This window comes from Ambystoma mexicanum, chromosome 5q (genome assembly GCF_040938575.1).
Source record: "Ambystoma mexicanum isolate Mex_15411 chromosome 5q, UKY_AmexF1_1, whole genome shotgun sequence".
NCBI lineage: Eukaryota > Metazoa > Chordata > Amphibia > Caudata > Ambystomatidae > Ambystoma > Ambystoma mexicanum.
In genome coordinates, this window is record NC_090933.1 from 1,272,555,878 (window position 1) to 1,272,573,912 (window position 18,035).

At 52.1% G+C, this 18,035-nt stretch overlaps 1 protein-coding gene across 2 annotated transcripts in view; it reads left to right on the forward strand.

Moving 5' to 3' along the window:
- LOC138498021 (latent-transforming growth factor beta-binding protein 4-like) overlaps positions 1–18,035 on the forward strand; it is a 743,452-nt gene that overhangs the window by 349,125 nt on the left and 376,292 nt on the right. The window contains exon 1 of one of the 2 annotated variants that reach the window (XM_069621813.1): positions 11,970–12,823. The exons of the other annotated variant lie outside the window; for it this stretch is intronic. Coding sequence (XP_069477914.1) covers positions 12,713–12,823 — 111 coding nt within the window. The 5' untranslated portion in view covers positions 11,970–12,712. Of the gene's footprint in view, positions 1–11,969; positions 12,824–18,035 lie in introns of those variants that run through there. 2 annotated transcript variants of the gene reach the window in all.

Below are 18,035 nucleotides of genomic sequence, written 5' to 3' on the forward strand. Positions count from 1 at the left end.
GCATGCCATGTGATGGTGTGGCCGATGAGAGTCATGGGAGTTGGGAGGATTTGGGTGACATACCAGTGATTTTCATGCCCTGTTTTGCAGGGGGTGGTGGGATATGCACCTTGCATGTGTTCCTTTTGGTCACACCGCATTAGTTATGTTTAAGTAGCTGTGGATGCACACAATGTAGCACTTCCGTGGAAACATTCTCAGGGTGGTAAGGTTGTGACAGTTGACTGTCTCTTTGTCATCATCGATTGTCACCTGGTATGTGCCAGGCCTGTGTGCACTCCGCAGGGGTGGGAGTTTAGCTAAAAAATGTGGCCACAAGCTGGGTCCGGGCTGCCTCGCCACATGCCCTTTCTCCTCCCATGCGCAGTGCCTGTGCATGTGGTTGGGCATGTGGGGGCACCACCATGTCCATCAGTATGCCCTGCCGTGTTGCAACATTGTGCAGGACACATGCTGCCACAATGATCCTGCACACTACTGGGGGTGCATATAGTAGCTGCCCGCCAGAGTGGTCAAGGGAGAGGAAGCGTGACTTGAGCACTCCGAATGTGCGCTCCACTATGGCCCTGGTTGCAATATGGGCTGTGTTGTATTTTACCTGGGGTGGCGTGGTGGGGTTCTGTATTGGCATCATCATGTGGGTGCTCAGAGGGTAGGCACTGTCCCCTGGGGAGGTGATGATGGTTGTCATTAGTTGGGCTTGTGTATTTGTCTGTGGGTGACATGCATGCATGTGCACAGACATTTCTGCTCACCAATGATCCATATGTCGCCATGCTTCCCAGCTTCCAGGGCCCGGCTCAGAGCGGACATTCTGTATATGAAACTGTCATGAGTGGACCCTGGACAGTTTGCATAGACAGAGGTGATGATTCCCTTGGCATTGCATACAACCTGCATGTTGATGGAATGCCAGTGCTTGTGGTTGCGGTAGATGTTTTCAGTGGCCCTAGGTGGACGTTGGGCCACATGGGTGCAATCTATGGCACCGAGCACTTTGGGGAAGTGTGACACCCTGTAGAAGTGCTGGACCACGCACGGCCTGCCTTTCTGCGGGTGTTCTGGGCATGTATATGTGCCTGCGGATTAAGGGGCGCGCAGTGATGATTGCCAACACCTGGTGTAGTCAACGTGACTGCGTGGGCTGTGAGACACCCCCCACTATGGCAGTTGTCCACTGAAATGACCCAGTGGCCAATAAATGCAGTACATTGAGCACCTTCTCCAAGGGGCTCAATGCTTGGGAGCACAGGGTGGGTGTTGTGAGTTCATCCTTCCACTCAGGGACAAGCTCTAGAATGATATGAGGTGGAAACCTATACCTGCCATAGACCTCGTCATCAGGCATCCCAAAAAGGCTGGTCCTGGGCAAATAAATGCAGGGCCTGGCTATTCTCCTCCTCCTGCGGTGTCCCGCTATCACTTCTGCGATGAATGGAACATTCATCGTAGCTGTATATGCTTGTTTGTAGTTTGCGTGCACTTATATGCTGCGCGGGGGCGCTTCCGCCTGCTTTCGTGTGGCAGACGTATTTGTGCGTGTGCGTGTGTTTTGACGTGCGCGGGTTTTCCCTATTCGATTCCATGAATAGAGTTGTTCACTTGCGTGTGGGCGTTGCGTGTGTTTCCCAGTGGTACTTCCCACGTTACGCCTACATTTTCACACGTTGTTCCCCATTCCCCGTGTTCCGCCCCCTTTTTACGTGTGTCCGAGTAGTTGTGTGCTTTCCCTGTTTCTGTCGTGCACGCGTATTGAAAGTCGCAGTGACGTGTAAGGTAAGCGTGGAATTGGCGCACATCCCGGGAAAAACACGTGCAGGGCCTTCCATGAATCGCACGCGTGCGCTAGCTTTTTCACGCTTGTGCCAGCTTGCGCCGCAAAATTCGGTGCACATTTTTTCCATGAATACCCCCTAAGTGTCTGTGAGAACATACCCAGTTTCTATACTCGTTATTAATACCCCTAAGACGTTTTCCAAAGGCTATTTCGTCAAGACTGTCCTTCAGGATCGAGGGGCCTCGTTTGGGCTGTTGCAGCTATGTGTATGTTTATTGATCTGCGTCATTTCAAAAAATACCACAACCTCCCCCGCCCTGCGACAAACAGTAACAGGGCGCGAGGACGTGGATAGAAGGATGAATTACTGAATGCACAGCTCGGCAGATGCTGAGTCAGCGGATATGCAAGGGGCACAGGCAGAATGAACACAAGGAAGACAAACAATGTGCATTGAAATCCGGTCTGCAACTCCTTGATTCTCTCTCCATCTCTGGATATCTCGCCCTGGGGGGAAGCACGGAAGACATTCCTTTCTGTTGTGGGAAAAGCCTTTTTGTTCCCGGAGGGCGGTGTTTGCAGGATCTCCCAGCTGGCAGTTTATGAGGGAGACCGGGGGAGCGGTGGGGGCCTGGGATAGTGGACAGGGCCAGGATGTGGGTTTCAGGCAGGTCACGCACTGCTGTTATCCGTGTGTGTCAGACATTGACAAGAAGATGATCAAGGGCTAAGCCGTGTGCCCAGCACTGCACTGACACGCACGCAGCCCGTCCAAACAGCACAGGCACTGCACTGACACGCGCGTAGCCCGGCCAAACAGCACAGGCACTGCACTGACACGCGCGTAGCCCGGCCAAACAGCACAGGCACTGCACTGACGCGCGCAGCCCGTCCAAACAGCATCAGCACTTCACTGACACGCACGCAGCCTGTCCAAACAGCACTGACATGCACGCAGCCCGTCCAAACAGCACCGGCACTCAATGACACGCACGCAGCAGGTCCAAACAGCATCAGCACTTCACTGACACGCACGCAGCCCGGCCAAACAGCACTGCCGCTCACTGTACGCAGCCCGTCCAAACAGCACCGGCACTCACGCAGCCCGTCCAAACAGCACCGGCACTGCACTGACACGCACGCAGCCCGTCCAAACAGCACCGACACTGCACTGACACGCACGCAGCCTGTCCAAACAGCACTGACATGCACGCAGCCCGTCCAAACAGCACCGGCACTCAATGACACGCACGCAGCAGGTCCAAACAGCACCAGCACTGCACTGACACGCACTCAGCCCGTCCAAACAGAACCGGCACTGCACTGACACGCACGCAGCGCGTCCAAACATCACCTGCACTCACTGACACCCACGCCCGTCCAAACAGAACCGGCACTGCACTGACACGCACACAGCCCGCCCAAACAGCACCGGCACTGACCCACCAACGCAGCCCATCCAAACAGCACCGGCACTGCACTGACACGCACGGAGCCCGTCCAAACATCACAGGCACTCACTGACACCCACGCCTGTCCCAACAGCACTGGCACTGCACTGACTCACGCGCAGCCCGTTCAAACAGCACCGGCACTGCACTGACACGCACGCAGCGCGTCCAAACATCACCTGCACTCACTGACACCCACGCCTGTCCCAACAGCACTGGCATTGCACTGACTCGCGTGCAGCCCGTTCAAACAGCAGTGGCAGTGCACTGACACGCACGCAGCCCGTCCAAACAGCACCAGCACTGCACTGACACGCACGCAGCCTGTCCAAACAGCACTGACATGCACACAGCCCGTCCAAACATCACCAGCACTCACTGACACCCACGCCTGTCCAAACAGCACTGGCACTGCACTGACTCGCACGCAGCCCGTTCAAACAGCATTGGCAGTGCACTGACATGCACGCAGCCCGTCCAAACAGCACTGGCACTGCACTGACACGCACGCAGCCTGCCCAAACCGCACCGGCACTCAATGAAACGCACGCAGCCCGTCCAAACAGCACCGGCACTGCACTGACAAGCACGCAGCCGGTCCAAACAGCACCGACACTCAATGACACACACGCAGCCCGTCCAAACATCACCGGCACTCACTGACACGCACGCCGGTCCAAACAGCACAGGCACTGCACTGACACACACGCAGCACGTCCAAACAGCACCAGCACTGCACTTACACATGCGCAGCCCATCCAAACAGCCCTGGCACTGCACTGACACGCACACAGCCCGTCCAAACAGCACCGGCACTGCACTGACATGTACACGTGCGCAGCCCGCCCAAACAGCACCGACACTGACCCACCAACGCAGCCCATCCAAACAGCCCTGGCACTGCACTGACATGCACGCAGCCCGTCCAAACAGCACCGGCACTGCACTGACACGCACACAGCCCGTCCAAACAGCATCGGCACTGCACTGACATGTACAGGTGCGCAGCCCGCCCAAACAGCACCGGCACTGACCCACCAACGCAGCCCATCCAAACAGCACCGGCACTGCACTGACACGCACGCAGCCCGTCCAAACATCACTGGCACTCACTGACACCCACGCCTGTCCCAACAGCACTGGCACTGCACTGACTCGCGCGCAGCCCGTTCAAACAGGACTGGCAGTGCACTGACACGCACGCAGCCCGTCCAAACAGCACCGGCACTGCACTGACACGCACGCAGCCTGTCCAAACAGCACTTACATGCACGCAGCCCGTCCAAACATCACCAGCATTCACTGACATCCACGCCTGTCCAAACAGCACTGGCCCTGCACTGATGTGCGCGCAGCCCGTTCAAACAGCATTGGCAGTGCACTGACATGCACTCAGCCCGTCCAAACAGCACTGGCACTGACAGGCACGCAGACCATCCAAACAGCACCGACACTCAATGACACGCACGCAGCCCGTCCAAACATCATCGGCACTCACTGACACGCACGCCTGTCCAAACAGCACTGGCACTGCACTGACACGTGTGCCGCCTGTCCAAACAGCACCAGCACTGCACTGACACACACGCAGCACGTCCAAACAGCACCAGCACTGCACTTACACACACGCAGCCCATCCAAACAGCCCTGTCACTGCACTGACATGCACGCAGCCCGTCCAAACAGCACCGGCACTGCACTGACTCGCACACAGCCCGTCCAAACAGCACCGGCACTGCACTGGCACGCACGCAGCTCGTCCAAGCATCATCGGCACTCACTGACACCCACGCCTGTCCAAACAGCACTGGCACTGCACTGACTTGCGCGCAGCCCATTCAAACAGCATTGGCAGTGCACTGACATGCACGCAGCCCGTCCAAACAGCACTGGCACTGCACTGACACGCACGCAGCCCGTCCAAACAGCACCGGCACTCAATGAAACGCACGCAGCCCGTCCAAACAGCACCGGCACTGCACCGACAAGCATGCAGCCGGTCCAAACAGCACCGACACTCAATGACACGCACGCAGCCCGTCCAAACATCACCGGCACTCACTGACACGCACGCCTGTCCAAACAGCACTGGCACTGCACTGACACGTGCGCCGCCTGTCCAAACAGCACCAGCACTTCACTTACACATGCGCAGCCCATCCAAACAGCACCAGCACTGAACTGACACGCACACAGCCCGTCCAAACAGCACCGGCACTGCACTGACACGTACACGTGCGCAGCCCGCCCAAAAAGCACCAGCACTGACCCCCCCAACGCAGCCCGTCCAAACAGCACTGGCACTGCACTGACTTGAGCGCAGCCCATTCAAACAGCATTGGCAGTGCACTGACATGCACGCAGCCCGTCCAAACAGCACTGGCACTGCACTGACACGCACGCAGCCCATCCAAACAGCACCGGCACTCAATGAAACGCACTCAGCCCGTCCAAACAGCACCGGCACTGCACCGACAAGCACGCAGCCGGTCCAAACAGCACCGGCACTGCACCGACAAGCACGCAGCCGGTCCAAACAGCACCGACACTCAATGACACGCACGCAGGCTGTCCAAACATCACTGGCACTCACTCATACGCACGCCTGTCCAAACAGCACTGGCACTGCACTGACACGTGCGCCGCCTGTCCAAACAGCACCAGCACTGCACTGACACACACGCAGCACGTCCAAACAGCACCAGCACTGCACTTACACACGCGCAGCCCATCCAAACAGCCCTGGCACTGCACTGACATGCACGCAGCCCGTCCAAACAGCACCGGCACTGCACTGACACGCACACAGTCTATCCAAACAGCACCGGCACTGCACTGACATGTACACGTGCGCAGCCCGCCCAAACAGCACCAGCACTGACCCACCAACGCAGCCCATCCAAACAGCACTGGCACTGCACTGACATGCACGCAGCCTGTCCAAACAGCACCGGCACTGCACTGACACGTCACGTGCGCAGCCTGCCCAAAAAGCACCAGCACTGAACCCCCAACGCAGCCTGTCCAAACAGCACCGGCACTGCACTGACACTCACGCAGCCCGTCCAAACAGCACCAGCATTGCATATAGGTCAAGCACAACGTTTGCCTGCACTGCACTGATCCAAAAACGTCTCTCTCAAGCACTACACTGATCTTCACAGAGCTCTCGCTAGCACTGCATTCCCTGACCCACACACTGCTCCCTCAAGCACTGCACTATAACCTGCGCACAACTCCATCACTGCCCTGGCCGACAAACAGCTCTTGAAAATAAAAGGCGTGATGAGTATGATGTTAAATGTTAAAGGTATTTGTACCGCGCACCGTCACCAACAGAGTTGGTCCGCAGGCGCTCTGGCGGAACTGCGAACAAGAAGGTGGGATGGGTTAGTAAGGTGAAGAGGGAGTAGGATAGCGAGAGGAGTGGTGTTCTGTTGGCAGCTTCAACTCGGTTTACACAGGGTGATGAGCTTTGGTGCCGCTATCGGTGTTAGGCAGAATCCTGTGCAGTTCCCTTGGGGAGCACTACCGAAGATTAAGACTACAGGTGAGAGCAATAAATCCCCTTTGGTATCAGTCTGTACCACACAGATTTAGTTGGTAGCTGTGGCTAAACAGTCAGACTTATCTCAAGAGGGAGATGAGCAGTATTCAGGGTTTAAACAATTGGCCTACAGTACTATGGCACAACGAAACACTGACCAAATCTTTTTATTAAAAAGTAGATATATATTTATTTTATACACTTCCAATAAAACACATATATCACAGTCATCAAGCAAGTTAAATGAAGTCAAAGGAAAAATATACACACTCCCAAGTTAAATTGTAGACCAAGTGAACCAGAGTGAAAACTGAGCAAAATGGCACAGTGAAAACCACCCACAAGGGATCCTCTATGAATTTCTAACAAGGGAGGGAAAGCACAAGTTATATAGAAATAGTTTCTTACACACCCTAGCAACACGTCCCATAAGTTTGTCAACCAGTTTAAGCAAGACAGTGCATCAGTATAGGCAATACTTAAATGAAAACTGAGCAAAATGGCATTTCACAAGGTTTAGAAAGGAGTAGTAAAGGGTAGTTATAGGAGGTAGGTGCACCAACACAGTTCTAGTTGAGAATCAATCTAAAGAAGGCAGATCTAACAAATGTAGCCAGAGTCAATAGGCCTGTGCCAGAGTTAGTGGTACAGGGCAAGGGCCCATGAGCAAAATGTTCTTGTAGCTGCAGTCAAGTCTTTGGTTAACGATTTTGAAAAGGTGGATGCAGAAGTTGAAAAGACAAGGTTAAGAGAGAGGGGCGGCCAACCCAACAGGTAGGTATAGGATTTAAAACACCTTTAGTGCTACCGCGAAGAAAGGGCGGCCTGGCGGAGCAATGTACCTTTAAATGAAGAAGTGGCTCCTGTGGTGGCCGTTGTTCCTGGTAGTTCCTGCAGTTCGGGTGATCCAGCAGAGGAAGAGAGGCTCTCATCGTGGAGGAAGGTTCGAGTTACTGCACTTCCCAGGGATGAAACTAGCTGCGGTGCTGCCCGACGAATAAAAGGTACGCTCCTTTAAATCGCGGTCCGGGTGGACTGGTGCCTGGCTATCTGGCCTCCGAGTACAGGGTACGGGAGATTCGACCAAGGCAGGTCTGGGAAGGCGATTGGCAAACTGGTTGGCCCCACCAGCTCAAGGGAAGAAGGCTCTTCCCGATGAAGATCTTCTCTTGTCGTGTGGAGAAAAGTGTTGAGACGCTGCAGCAGGGATTCACCGGTGGTTCAGTCATTGCAGATGTCTTTGGTTTCTCTCCTCTTCGGCTTCTTAGTTCCAGTGGCGACGTCTTGCTCTTCCAGTCCTCAGGACCCTGCTTTTATGCAAAAAGATCCCCATTCATACAGCTTAGCTGTCACTCACACAGTGGAATGGTCATCTTGGCGGGAGACCCTCCAGCCTATCAGGATAGAGTGCGACATGGGTTTCTGAGGCAACCCTGTCCAGGGGTCCCACTCCCCCTCCCACACAATGGACCCACCACAGACTCAGTGGCGCCGAAAGGAGGGCTTCTTGGCAGAAGCCCGCCAAAAGGACGAACAAAGGATCCCCGACCTGGGTTAGGAGTTTAGAGAAAGACACGAGAAAGAAGTTATGTTAAAGTTCTGGCAAATAAAACGTACCGGAGTAAAGTTAATATTAAAATTCACCTGCGGTATGTTAGAGGCTGTCAGAAAAAGTGGTAGCCTCGAAAAATGGGAAAATCCCATAGGAAAATATTTGCGGTCGAATATTTATGGTAGTAACCACTGCCACCAGCCAGAAACTTTTGAGAGAGGGACTGTACGGTACCCTCTCGAAAATGAACATAAGGGAAAAATTATTAACCCTTTCCAGTACCTCCATAGTAAGATGGGTTGTACTGGTTTAGTTAATAGGATTTGACTAGTAAAGTCAATGGGGACTTTACATGCTCTGGGAGACAGTAGTCAGTCCCAGGGTATGGAGTCTATGTTTGGGGGTCGCTACGACACCCCTGTGTCACACATGTGAATAAAGATGGTTCCTATGGGGTTGAGAGAATCCCATAGACATCAAACACAAAAAATAGCCTAGAACACACATAGCAAAAAGGCCTAAGAGTGGGAAAATGAGTCTCACTCTTATCAGGAGAAAGAAACAAACCCTTCAAATCCAGCAAAGCTGCTGGGGGACTCTATAGGTAAGGGAAATAAGCCATAGAATGAGAATTCTCCCTAACAATCGGATCGATGTCAGTCCTCGTGTGCTGTTGGTATGACTTATGTCTTGTTGCAGTGTTGTGAAGTGCGTGCGGGTTGCTGTGCGAGAGATGGTTGTGTGGGATTTTTGAGTGAGATAAGTCTGCTGAAATGCTGAGTTTATTTTATGGTTAGTGGGTTATATGATGTTTAACATGCTAACATTCAAATTCTGTCCAAGTGTGGCGCTGGCTACCCTTCACAATCCCATCAAGATGAGTGAAAGGGCTACGCCTGGTAGGGGTTTAGGTTTTGGTGCAACACGCCCCCTGCTCTGTAAGTGTTCTAATTCTGATACCGTAAGTATTGTGGGGTTGGGGTTTAGGATCGTGCGACACACTAGCTGTTCTATTCAGTGGAGTAACTTTGCTGAAAATGTTGGGGGGGACATGACACCTGAAGAAAAGGTGCCCCAGCCAAATGAATGGGGACAAAATGGTGTGCAATGAAAGTTGGGGGGGACAAACACCCCTGTCCCCCCTGTTAGACAGAATCCTGTGCAGTGCCCTTAGGGACCACTACACACGATTAAGACTACAGGTGGCAATACAAGTTTTACCTTTGGTACAAGCCTGTACTACTATGTTAAAGTGGTAGCAGTGGCGGAGCAGCCAGGCTTATCTCTAGAGTATATGAGCAGTAGCAGAGATTACACGAAGGGACCACAATTACTGTGACTCAAGCAAACACTGACTCGTGGTTTCAGGTAAAAAATATAAGTACATTTATTTTTAAACCATCTGTTATAAAACACAACACTTCTATTAATTCAAAACCACACGTAAAATACACTACAACCAACCAATTCACTTGGTCCAGTATAACTCGAGGTAAGTACCCTATGTTTCAACGGACCGGTGTTGTGAAACAAAAGACGTTACCGGGAATACATATGCGGTCACTTTTTGACAGTAATGACAGTTCGCTGTTACTAAAGATATGCGTATCCGCGGCCAGAAATGTTACTGGGGCAAAAACACACTTAGCACCTGAGTTAACCCGAGAGAGTTGGGGGCAAAAATCATAGGCAATACTTTTGTCAGGGCAGACAGAACCAGAGAACACTCATTGACAGAAATACAAGAGTCAATAGGCCAGAGCCAGTGTCAAGTTGAACCGGGTTCTTATTGTGGAGGATCACACAGTCGGACAGTTCAAGATTCAACGTTGCCAGGAGTACTTAGATATTGTCAACAGAGGAAGCAAAAGTTATAAGAAGGAGGCAAGACAAGGGCAAGCCTTGGAGCAGGAGAAAAGGGATTCACCCTATCTCCTCAAAGCAGAACACAGTACCTTATTTAAGGAAGAAGCTAGTGCCACAGCAGTTGTTCCTGGTAGTTTCCTGCAGACCCACGTTCCTGGAGCTTCGGCAAGAAGTAGGACATCGGGAGGGGTCTGCACCACACAGGGAGGAAGCCAGCAGCAGCGACGGTGAATAAAAGGTGCGCTCCTTAAAAACAGGAGAGGCTCTTCAGGTGGCTTTCCGGACCACTATAACATGGTGCAGCGATTTTGACTAAGAAGAGGATCCTCTGGCTGTGGAAGATGAGCTGGTTGACCCCACCAGGCTCAAGGGAAGAAGACTCCGGACTGGTCTTCTCTGGTCGTCGAAGGGTAGATAGCTCAGGACTGCAACAGGGCTTCACCGGGACGGGGTAGTTGCAGCAGCCGTCTTCTTCTCTGCTTCTCTTCGGTTCCTTGTAGTTCCAGTGGTGACTTTGACTTCTAGCCCAAGAGTCCTGTCTTTTATGCGAAAATCCCCCATTCACACAGCCTGGCTGTCAATCACGCAACAGGGGGGTTGTCCTGCCCGGACAACCACCTCAGCCAATCATGGCAAAGTGCAACTTGGGTTTCCTAGGATACCCTGTGCAGGGGGTGACTACACCCCTCCCTCACATTCAGCCCACCTAGACACCCAGGTGCCTCGAGGAGGGCTTCTTGGCAGAAGCCCACCAAAAGACAGTGAACAAAGAAGGCAAACCTGGTTTGCTGCGCAAAGTAAAACACAAAAAGGACTTTAACAAAAAGAAATGGCGAGTAAACCCGACCGGATCCAAAAGAAAGAGTATTTGGTCAAGCGAGTTCATGTTCGAGGCTAATATAATAGCCTAAAACAGTACCACCTTTATATAGTATAAATGCGGTAGAAAAGTTAGGGTAGATACCACTGCCACCAGCCAAGTCTTAATGTTAAGGGAGCGAAACAATGCTCTAGGAGGTACAGATAAAAGGGCTAAGGATTAACCCTTTCCAGTACTCCATGTAAGATGGGGTGTACTGGATCTGTGGTTAAATGACTAAGTAAAGTTAATGGCAACTTTACCCTTTTCTGGGGGACGGTAGTCAGCCCCAGAAATGGAGTCGGTGTGAAGGCTAAAAGACAACCCTGTGTCACTGCACTGAAGGTGCTGTGTAACACACAAAAGAAGGGGGCTACTGAAGTGGTGTATTCCAGAGTCCACAATCGCAAAAACAGATGAAATACACATGGCAAAACATGGGTAAGAGTGGGGGAAAAGCTCACACTCTTACCCAGTGGAAAAAATAAACCCCAGAAATCCAGCAAAGCTGCTGAGGGACTCACTAGGTGAGGGCAATTAGCCATAGAATGAGAATTCTCCCTAACACCCCCCTAAAATTACTCCCATCGTTCTATTCTAAAGTGCTCTGTGGGTGTTCTAATTCTGATGGAGTAAGTAATGTGGGGTTGGGTGTCTATTCTCCTCCTTGGGTGGTGGAGCAGGTGTTTTGGGGTTGATGAGTGGCTGAAGAGTATGACGAGCTAGGTGCTGGATGCCTACAACTATGGGGGGCGAAGCTGTGTGCTGTCCCCGCTACGGCTGTCGCCTGCCACTCGCACATCCCTGCCTTTACCCCGCTCCCCCTTTCAGCCCCCGCCCTTCCTCTGGACGCTTCATCCTTTCTCAGGCTTCGTGCAACTCCGGCCGATCAGATCGGCGCCCCCCCTCTCCACCCCCCTCCCCCCTTTAATTGCTACCCGCTGCTCCGCCTGGAGGGTCTTTGGAGTTTAATGAGCCCTGGCACCGAAGCCAAAACGAGGAGAAGGGGGGTGAGGCTTCACTTCCTGTGGAGCAGCTGTGAGGGTGAGCGTCACGGGCCTGCTGCACCCCAAATATCGCTCCTGAACCCCTCCACGGCTCTGCTGCACCCCAAAGACCGCCCCTGAACCCCCCACGGCTCTGCTGCACCCCAAAGGCTGTCCCAAACCCCTCCACGGCTCTTCTGCAACTCCCGAACTTCCCTGGGCCTCCCCCCACCGCAGCACTCTGCAATCTCCTGCGCAGGCCGTGCGCGCTTCCAGGGCCCTGCACCTCTGCACGGGCTCCGTACCTTACCTCTCTATACGGCCCCTCTGGCCATAACCAGTGCTTCTCCAGCCCTGCCCTCCTCTGATCCAGTAGCCACCACATCGCCTATGCCCTTGTAAGGTTTCTATACCCCTCTACAGCATCTTTGCCCTTCTGTACAGCTCCAGTAGCCCGGGCTCGTGCACACTGCCGAGCCAGTACCTTTCCCACAGCTTCTGTACTGGCACTCTCTCGCACTCTTCCTGCACCATCGCCCCCTCTCCTAGTCCCACCCCCACCCTCTCCCCGGTGCCCCTGCTGGGCGCTTAACCACTCAGGGAGCGGCAGAGACTCTCGTGGTACCCCCTGTACCTATCCCCGGGGGCTGCCCAGTCTGTGAAGCTGCCAGGAGATGCCGCCCACCTGGAGCCCCACGCTGCCCCTGCTGCTGTTCCTGGCTTGGGGGGTGAAGTGCCCCGAGCCCACCCCAGCTGTGAGCCCCGGGGGAGACGTCGGGCGTCCGGTGAGTGCCGTGTACTGACTAATCTGACAGCTCACTAAGCACCTTTACGCGTCATGCGTTGGTGGATGAGTGCACTTTGAATGTAGGAGCATTTCAGTCTTAAAAGTGATGTGTGTTGGAAGGTTCACAGCGACACACGCATTGTCGTGGTGGCTTCCTCGGGTGGTTTGGTTGTCGTGCTACTGGGCACCCCATAAGTGTATTTGTTTGATTGTGTATGTCCAATCACACGGATATCTTGTTTCTAAGCGCTCATATGTTGGGCAGATAAGGCGAGGCACAGGGAAAATACATTAAAATGCCCAGGATTACACAATCCGAGCAAGTGGGGAAGCCGAGACCCAGATCTTCTGCTCCAAGAGCCTGGGAAGAACAGATCGTCTCCATATAAAGGGTGGTTGAAGAACAGACGTGTATGTGGGTGGGGTTGGGAGGCGCTGGGACTGTTATTATAAGATGCCCATTTTATTGTTGATTTCTAGGGTGCTATCTGTGAATGTAGGTTTCGCTGGACCTGCGACGAAATGTCTCCAGATCTGCAGTAGTACAGGGATGAGTAGTGACTGAGGGCCTGATTTGTGGAAGTATCTGCGCGCGATATAGGGACTTTGCGCGCAAAATCCTGTTTGTCGATTCATGGAATCGACTGCGCTGCACTTTTTCATACTTTTGCGTGGACTCTGCGCAGGCTCGGCATGTCACTCCGAGAGGCTGAGTGCCTTGTGCGAGACACCACGCAGAGCGTGGGCGTGGCTTGTGCAGAGGGCAGGGTAGGGGGGTGGAAATCAGAAAATTAGGAAGAATAAGGGAAAATGTGGGCGTTAGGAGGGACGACCCGCAGGCACATTGCACGCCCACTATTGCGTGGAATGATAAGTATTCATGGATCCGAGGGAGCAACCTGTCTGCAGGCAAATGGCAACGCAAAGCCCTCATAGTATCCGCCACCCGAAGGCAGGCGTACAGACACTTGCGCATAGGAGTCACTGTGCAGAGATAAGATTGGGTGTCGGATTTAGGGGTGCATGTACGCAGCCGAGGTTCCGATCTAACGTATGGGTGCGCATACGCAGTGTAGCGGGGTGCAGGAACAGTTTATGGGGACTTGCATGCACATTTTCTTAGTTTAACTCGAGTTATGATAAATCGTAAGCATTTTTTTGGGGTGCTGGTAACAGTCACGGCGACCCCGCGCCGTGTCCCCAAGATGCAGGACTGCTTACGGGGGAATCCACGCACTGTTTGAAGGGTGCATGTATTGGCACCGGGGGAGCATGCAAAGGTAGCTGTTCTGGCTGTTTTTGCTTTGAGTTTGAGCGTGTTGGGGGCCTTGTGGCCGCGACTTGCATATGTAGTTACTTTGCGCAAACAATTCCATGAATACCCAGAGCATGCAGAAAAACTTCTGCATGCAGAGTGGTTTTCGGCGCGTGGCCTTTGCGGGATGTCTGTGCACTTTTCCATAAACCGGGCCCTGACACGTCTACTCAGCTCCACACTACTATTAAACCAGCAGTGATCCCAATCAGACATGCACCCCTCCTTGGTTTCTTTTGGTAGCGCAGGCCGAGAGCAGGCTGTACTCTCCAGTAGGGATGTGAGCTGGCACAGAACGATCCACATCAGTAATAGGACTGTGGTACCAAAATAAAAGCACTGTCCATTCAAGGTCCTACAAAAATACAAAACCTGAATTAAGCGATCAAATGCACACAACTGATAAAAAAATGCAACCTTCACCAGAATAGAAAAATACAGACACTGCAGACTTTGGATCAAAGGAGTACTCTGGGTTTGGAGACAGGTCGCACATAGGCAAGAATTTAAGTTGCAAAGTTCAGTGAGATTTTCTTTACAAACGGTAAGGACGGGCGGTGCTGGATTGGACACTTTTTTACTGTGGGATCCCACCAGTGACATGGAGGATGGGGAAAGGGGGCGGGTGAAAGTTTCTCACCCCAATCTCCTACCCCACATACACAGTTGTCTCAGAAAGTAGGAGATTTTCCAATAAAGTTGCAAGCAAAGTATGAAAGGTGTCCACCTTTTAAAGCAAAAAACTGTACTGAATTAGTTCCATATTTTCTTTTAACAAGAGAGTTCCCAGTGCTCCTGATCAGCTGCTGAAGTGCTCACAGGGATAAGCGTCTTGCCTCTTGTCCCAATTCTGGCTCCTTAGCGGGGCGAAGGTGCAAGAACTAAATGAAGGGTGCAAATCGATATCAGAGATCTGGGGAGAGATGTTTTGCTAGATCCTGGATCTGGGGAAATCCAGACCCAATAGCCAGCACTGAGGAGAGGGCACTCATGTGCCACTGTAGCCCCATTAAGGTAGCAAAGGGCTACAGTACCAATTGAAATACCTTTAGTTCGGTTAAAGGGGCTCAACAGCATTGAGCCAGGCTTCTAAGAGCTTCCTCAGGCAGTGATTTGGCGCTGGGTTGGGGAGCTGGTGAACTGGGGGCCACACATGGTGCGGTCCAAGAAGCAGCGGCACAGGGCATGAAGCTTGGGGCAGCCAAGCGATGTTTATAGGTCGTTGTTGGTAGCTAGCGGGTCAAGGTGGGAACCATAGCCCAGGACTATTCCCTTACTTTTAGGTGGCTGGCTGGCACTGCCCAGGGTCTCGAGTCACAGGAGGCGTCCCATGTTCTGCCCTTCCAGTCCAGGACAGTGCCCAGAGAGCACAAGCATGGATCTGTCCCCTCTAGGGAGCCGGCCTGGTTCCAGAGACCTGTCCACACAGGCTTCTCCTTAGTTGGTCCTCGGAGGTGGTTGAAGAAAGGAACTTGCCCCCTTCTTGGAGTCCCTGGGCTCCAACTCTCTGGCAGGGCACTTTGGAGTGAATGGTACCCCCAAAGAGGTCATGCAAATCCTTCTTCTGAGTGTACAAAGATGAGTCAACTGAAGGGAGCCCCCCCTGGCTCCCATATAGCACATTGGCCCAGGGTAAGCCTTTTGCCAAGGGTCCAGTCCAGGCTGCTTTAACAAGAGCCCTTTGACTGCTGATGTTATACACAGAATGCCTTGTGGGCAAGAAGTGAGGGCGCAGGGGGTGGGGGTGAGGGGAGGGAAGCAGGATGTTTCGGAGCATTTGCAAAGCCAAGATGGAGAGCTCTATCTGTGGACTGAACCTCGCCTCTGCGCTACTCTAGCTCTCCCTCTTTCTCTGTCTACTTCAAAATGACTCCAATAATCTGCTCCCTTGTGTGACGGCCATTGTCATGACAGAACTGTCTTTGAAGCACCAGTTCCCAGAGGACCTCCTGAAGAGGGTTCCTTTTCCTAGGGGTAAGGTGTCCACTCACCTCATGGGGATGAAAGAGAATGTACCTAGGCTGGATCCAGCATGGTTCTTATTACCCTGTGGCTGGTAGCCGGCCAATCAGGTGGCTGGAAACGAGGGCTCATACTCCTGATCCAGCCCACGTTCCAAGCCGCCTGATGGCTTGCTCCGCAGCCACCATCCTCCTCCCACCCTCCGTTCCCTTGTTTATTGTTATATTTAAGGATCCCAACCCCCCTTCCAACCCCACTTATGTGATTTTGGCTCCCCTGCCTCTTCTTTTTTTCCAGCCTCCATGGTAATAGATGAGGGTCTCCGTACAGAGCCCCACCTTATACTACCATGGTGGCCATCTTGGCAAAGCGTTTTCATTAATTGAAAGGGACACGCACAACCTCCAGTTCAATGAATGAAAACACTTTTTTTAACACCCCAGTTTACCGCTTTGGTAACCCAGGGTGCTAATGGCGTTCTTAACCTGTTCACTTGTGCCGTTAAATCAGATTGCCGGGCCGTTACCCCCGTTATGGCCCCTGGAACGGGTTAAAAACACCATATTGTCGTGTTGTTATAACAGAATTAGAATTATAGAATGTGGAATGATGGAGGGGTCAGAGCTCCCACAGAGATGGTTGGAGAGAGAGAAGCAGTTGCACTGTTGAAGGGAGAAGACAGAGTGGTGTCCATGGAGTCATTAGAAGACATATACATAAATAAAGGGAGGTAAATGACTTACCTGCGTGTGATCTGATGGATGATCTCCAAACATATCATCGTCCGTGATGTCAGTCAATCTGTGACCTTCCCCAATGGCAATCACTGTGCACCATCGTCTTCCTTCATAATCATTTCCATCAAGCAAAGCCAATACTCCTCACACTATGGCTGCTTGTAACTCTAAAGGGAAGACTCACCCTTCCTCTTCACCCATAGGTATCTTTGGCCTAAATAAAAAAATCATCAGATATTCTCATAGTTCTGCCAAACCAAACCTGGCAGCCATGTTAAAAGAATACATACCCTATAGTGAAAAACGTTTGGTTCTAATGGTACTCCTCGCATGGCCAGTTGTCCTTCAAATGCCATAATAAGTTCACTCACGTTCAAATAATGTGTTCCTGGTGTTGAAGATGCTATGCTTTTATCAGTGAAATCGTCATGTTCAATTTGGTCATTAAATCTCAGCCTAATATATTGACAGGTGTCTGCCTTGAATATAACAATGGTACAGGCATGTCACACTCTCCCATAGAGACTGGCAATTCTTCAGTAAAAGAAGCTCTACTTGTAGCTCCTGTGAAACCTTGAGTCATGGCATTTCCAGACATCGAATATTTTCCCTCTCGTATACATGAGCGTGTTCCTCCTGTGTCTACTAAAAAAGAAAAAGATTTGCCTTCTATATTGACGTCAACCCTCGGTTCCTCTTGAGGATGGGGCGTCACTGGTAGTATCGAACACATCAAGTCTCCCAGTGAGCTGTCCTACTGTGGATACATTCTCATCCCTGTGACTGTGAAAGCATCAATCCCACTACCTTCCTAAGACGTCACTAAATCCATGACTAAATCCATGACTTTGACTGCACATAGACCGATTAAAGACCAAGTACCAACGCCTGACCAATGGATAAAACTATATGCCCTCAAACCTATACCTAACCTACCTTGCCCAACGACAATTAGAAATCTGAGACTTGGTCACAGACTCCCTAAAGTAGGCCACCTAGCCACCTTCAGCCATCACCGAACTACGCCTAAACCTGGAATTGTCAAGAAAAAGCCCAACACCACCAACAAATCACCCCTGAAAACGAGCTCTCTTGGCAAAAACAGCAAAGATACCAAACTACCTTCGGAGAACAATACCAGTACCACCAAAGGAGGTCTCATCAATGCTAGGTTAACAGCCCATGCGCTTGATATT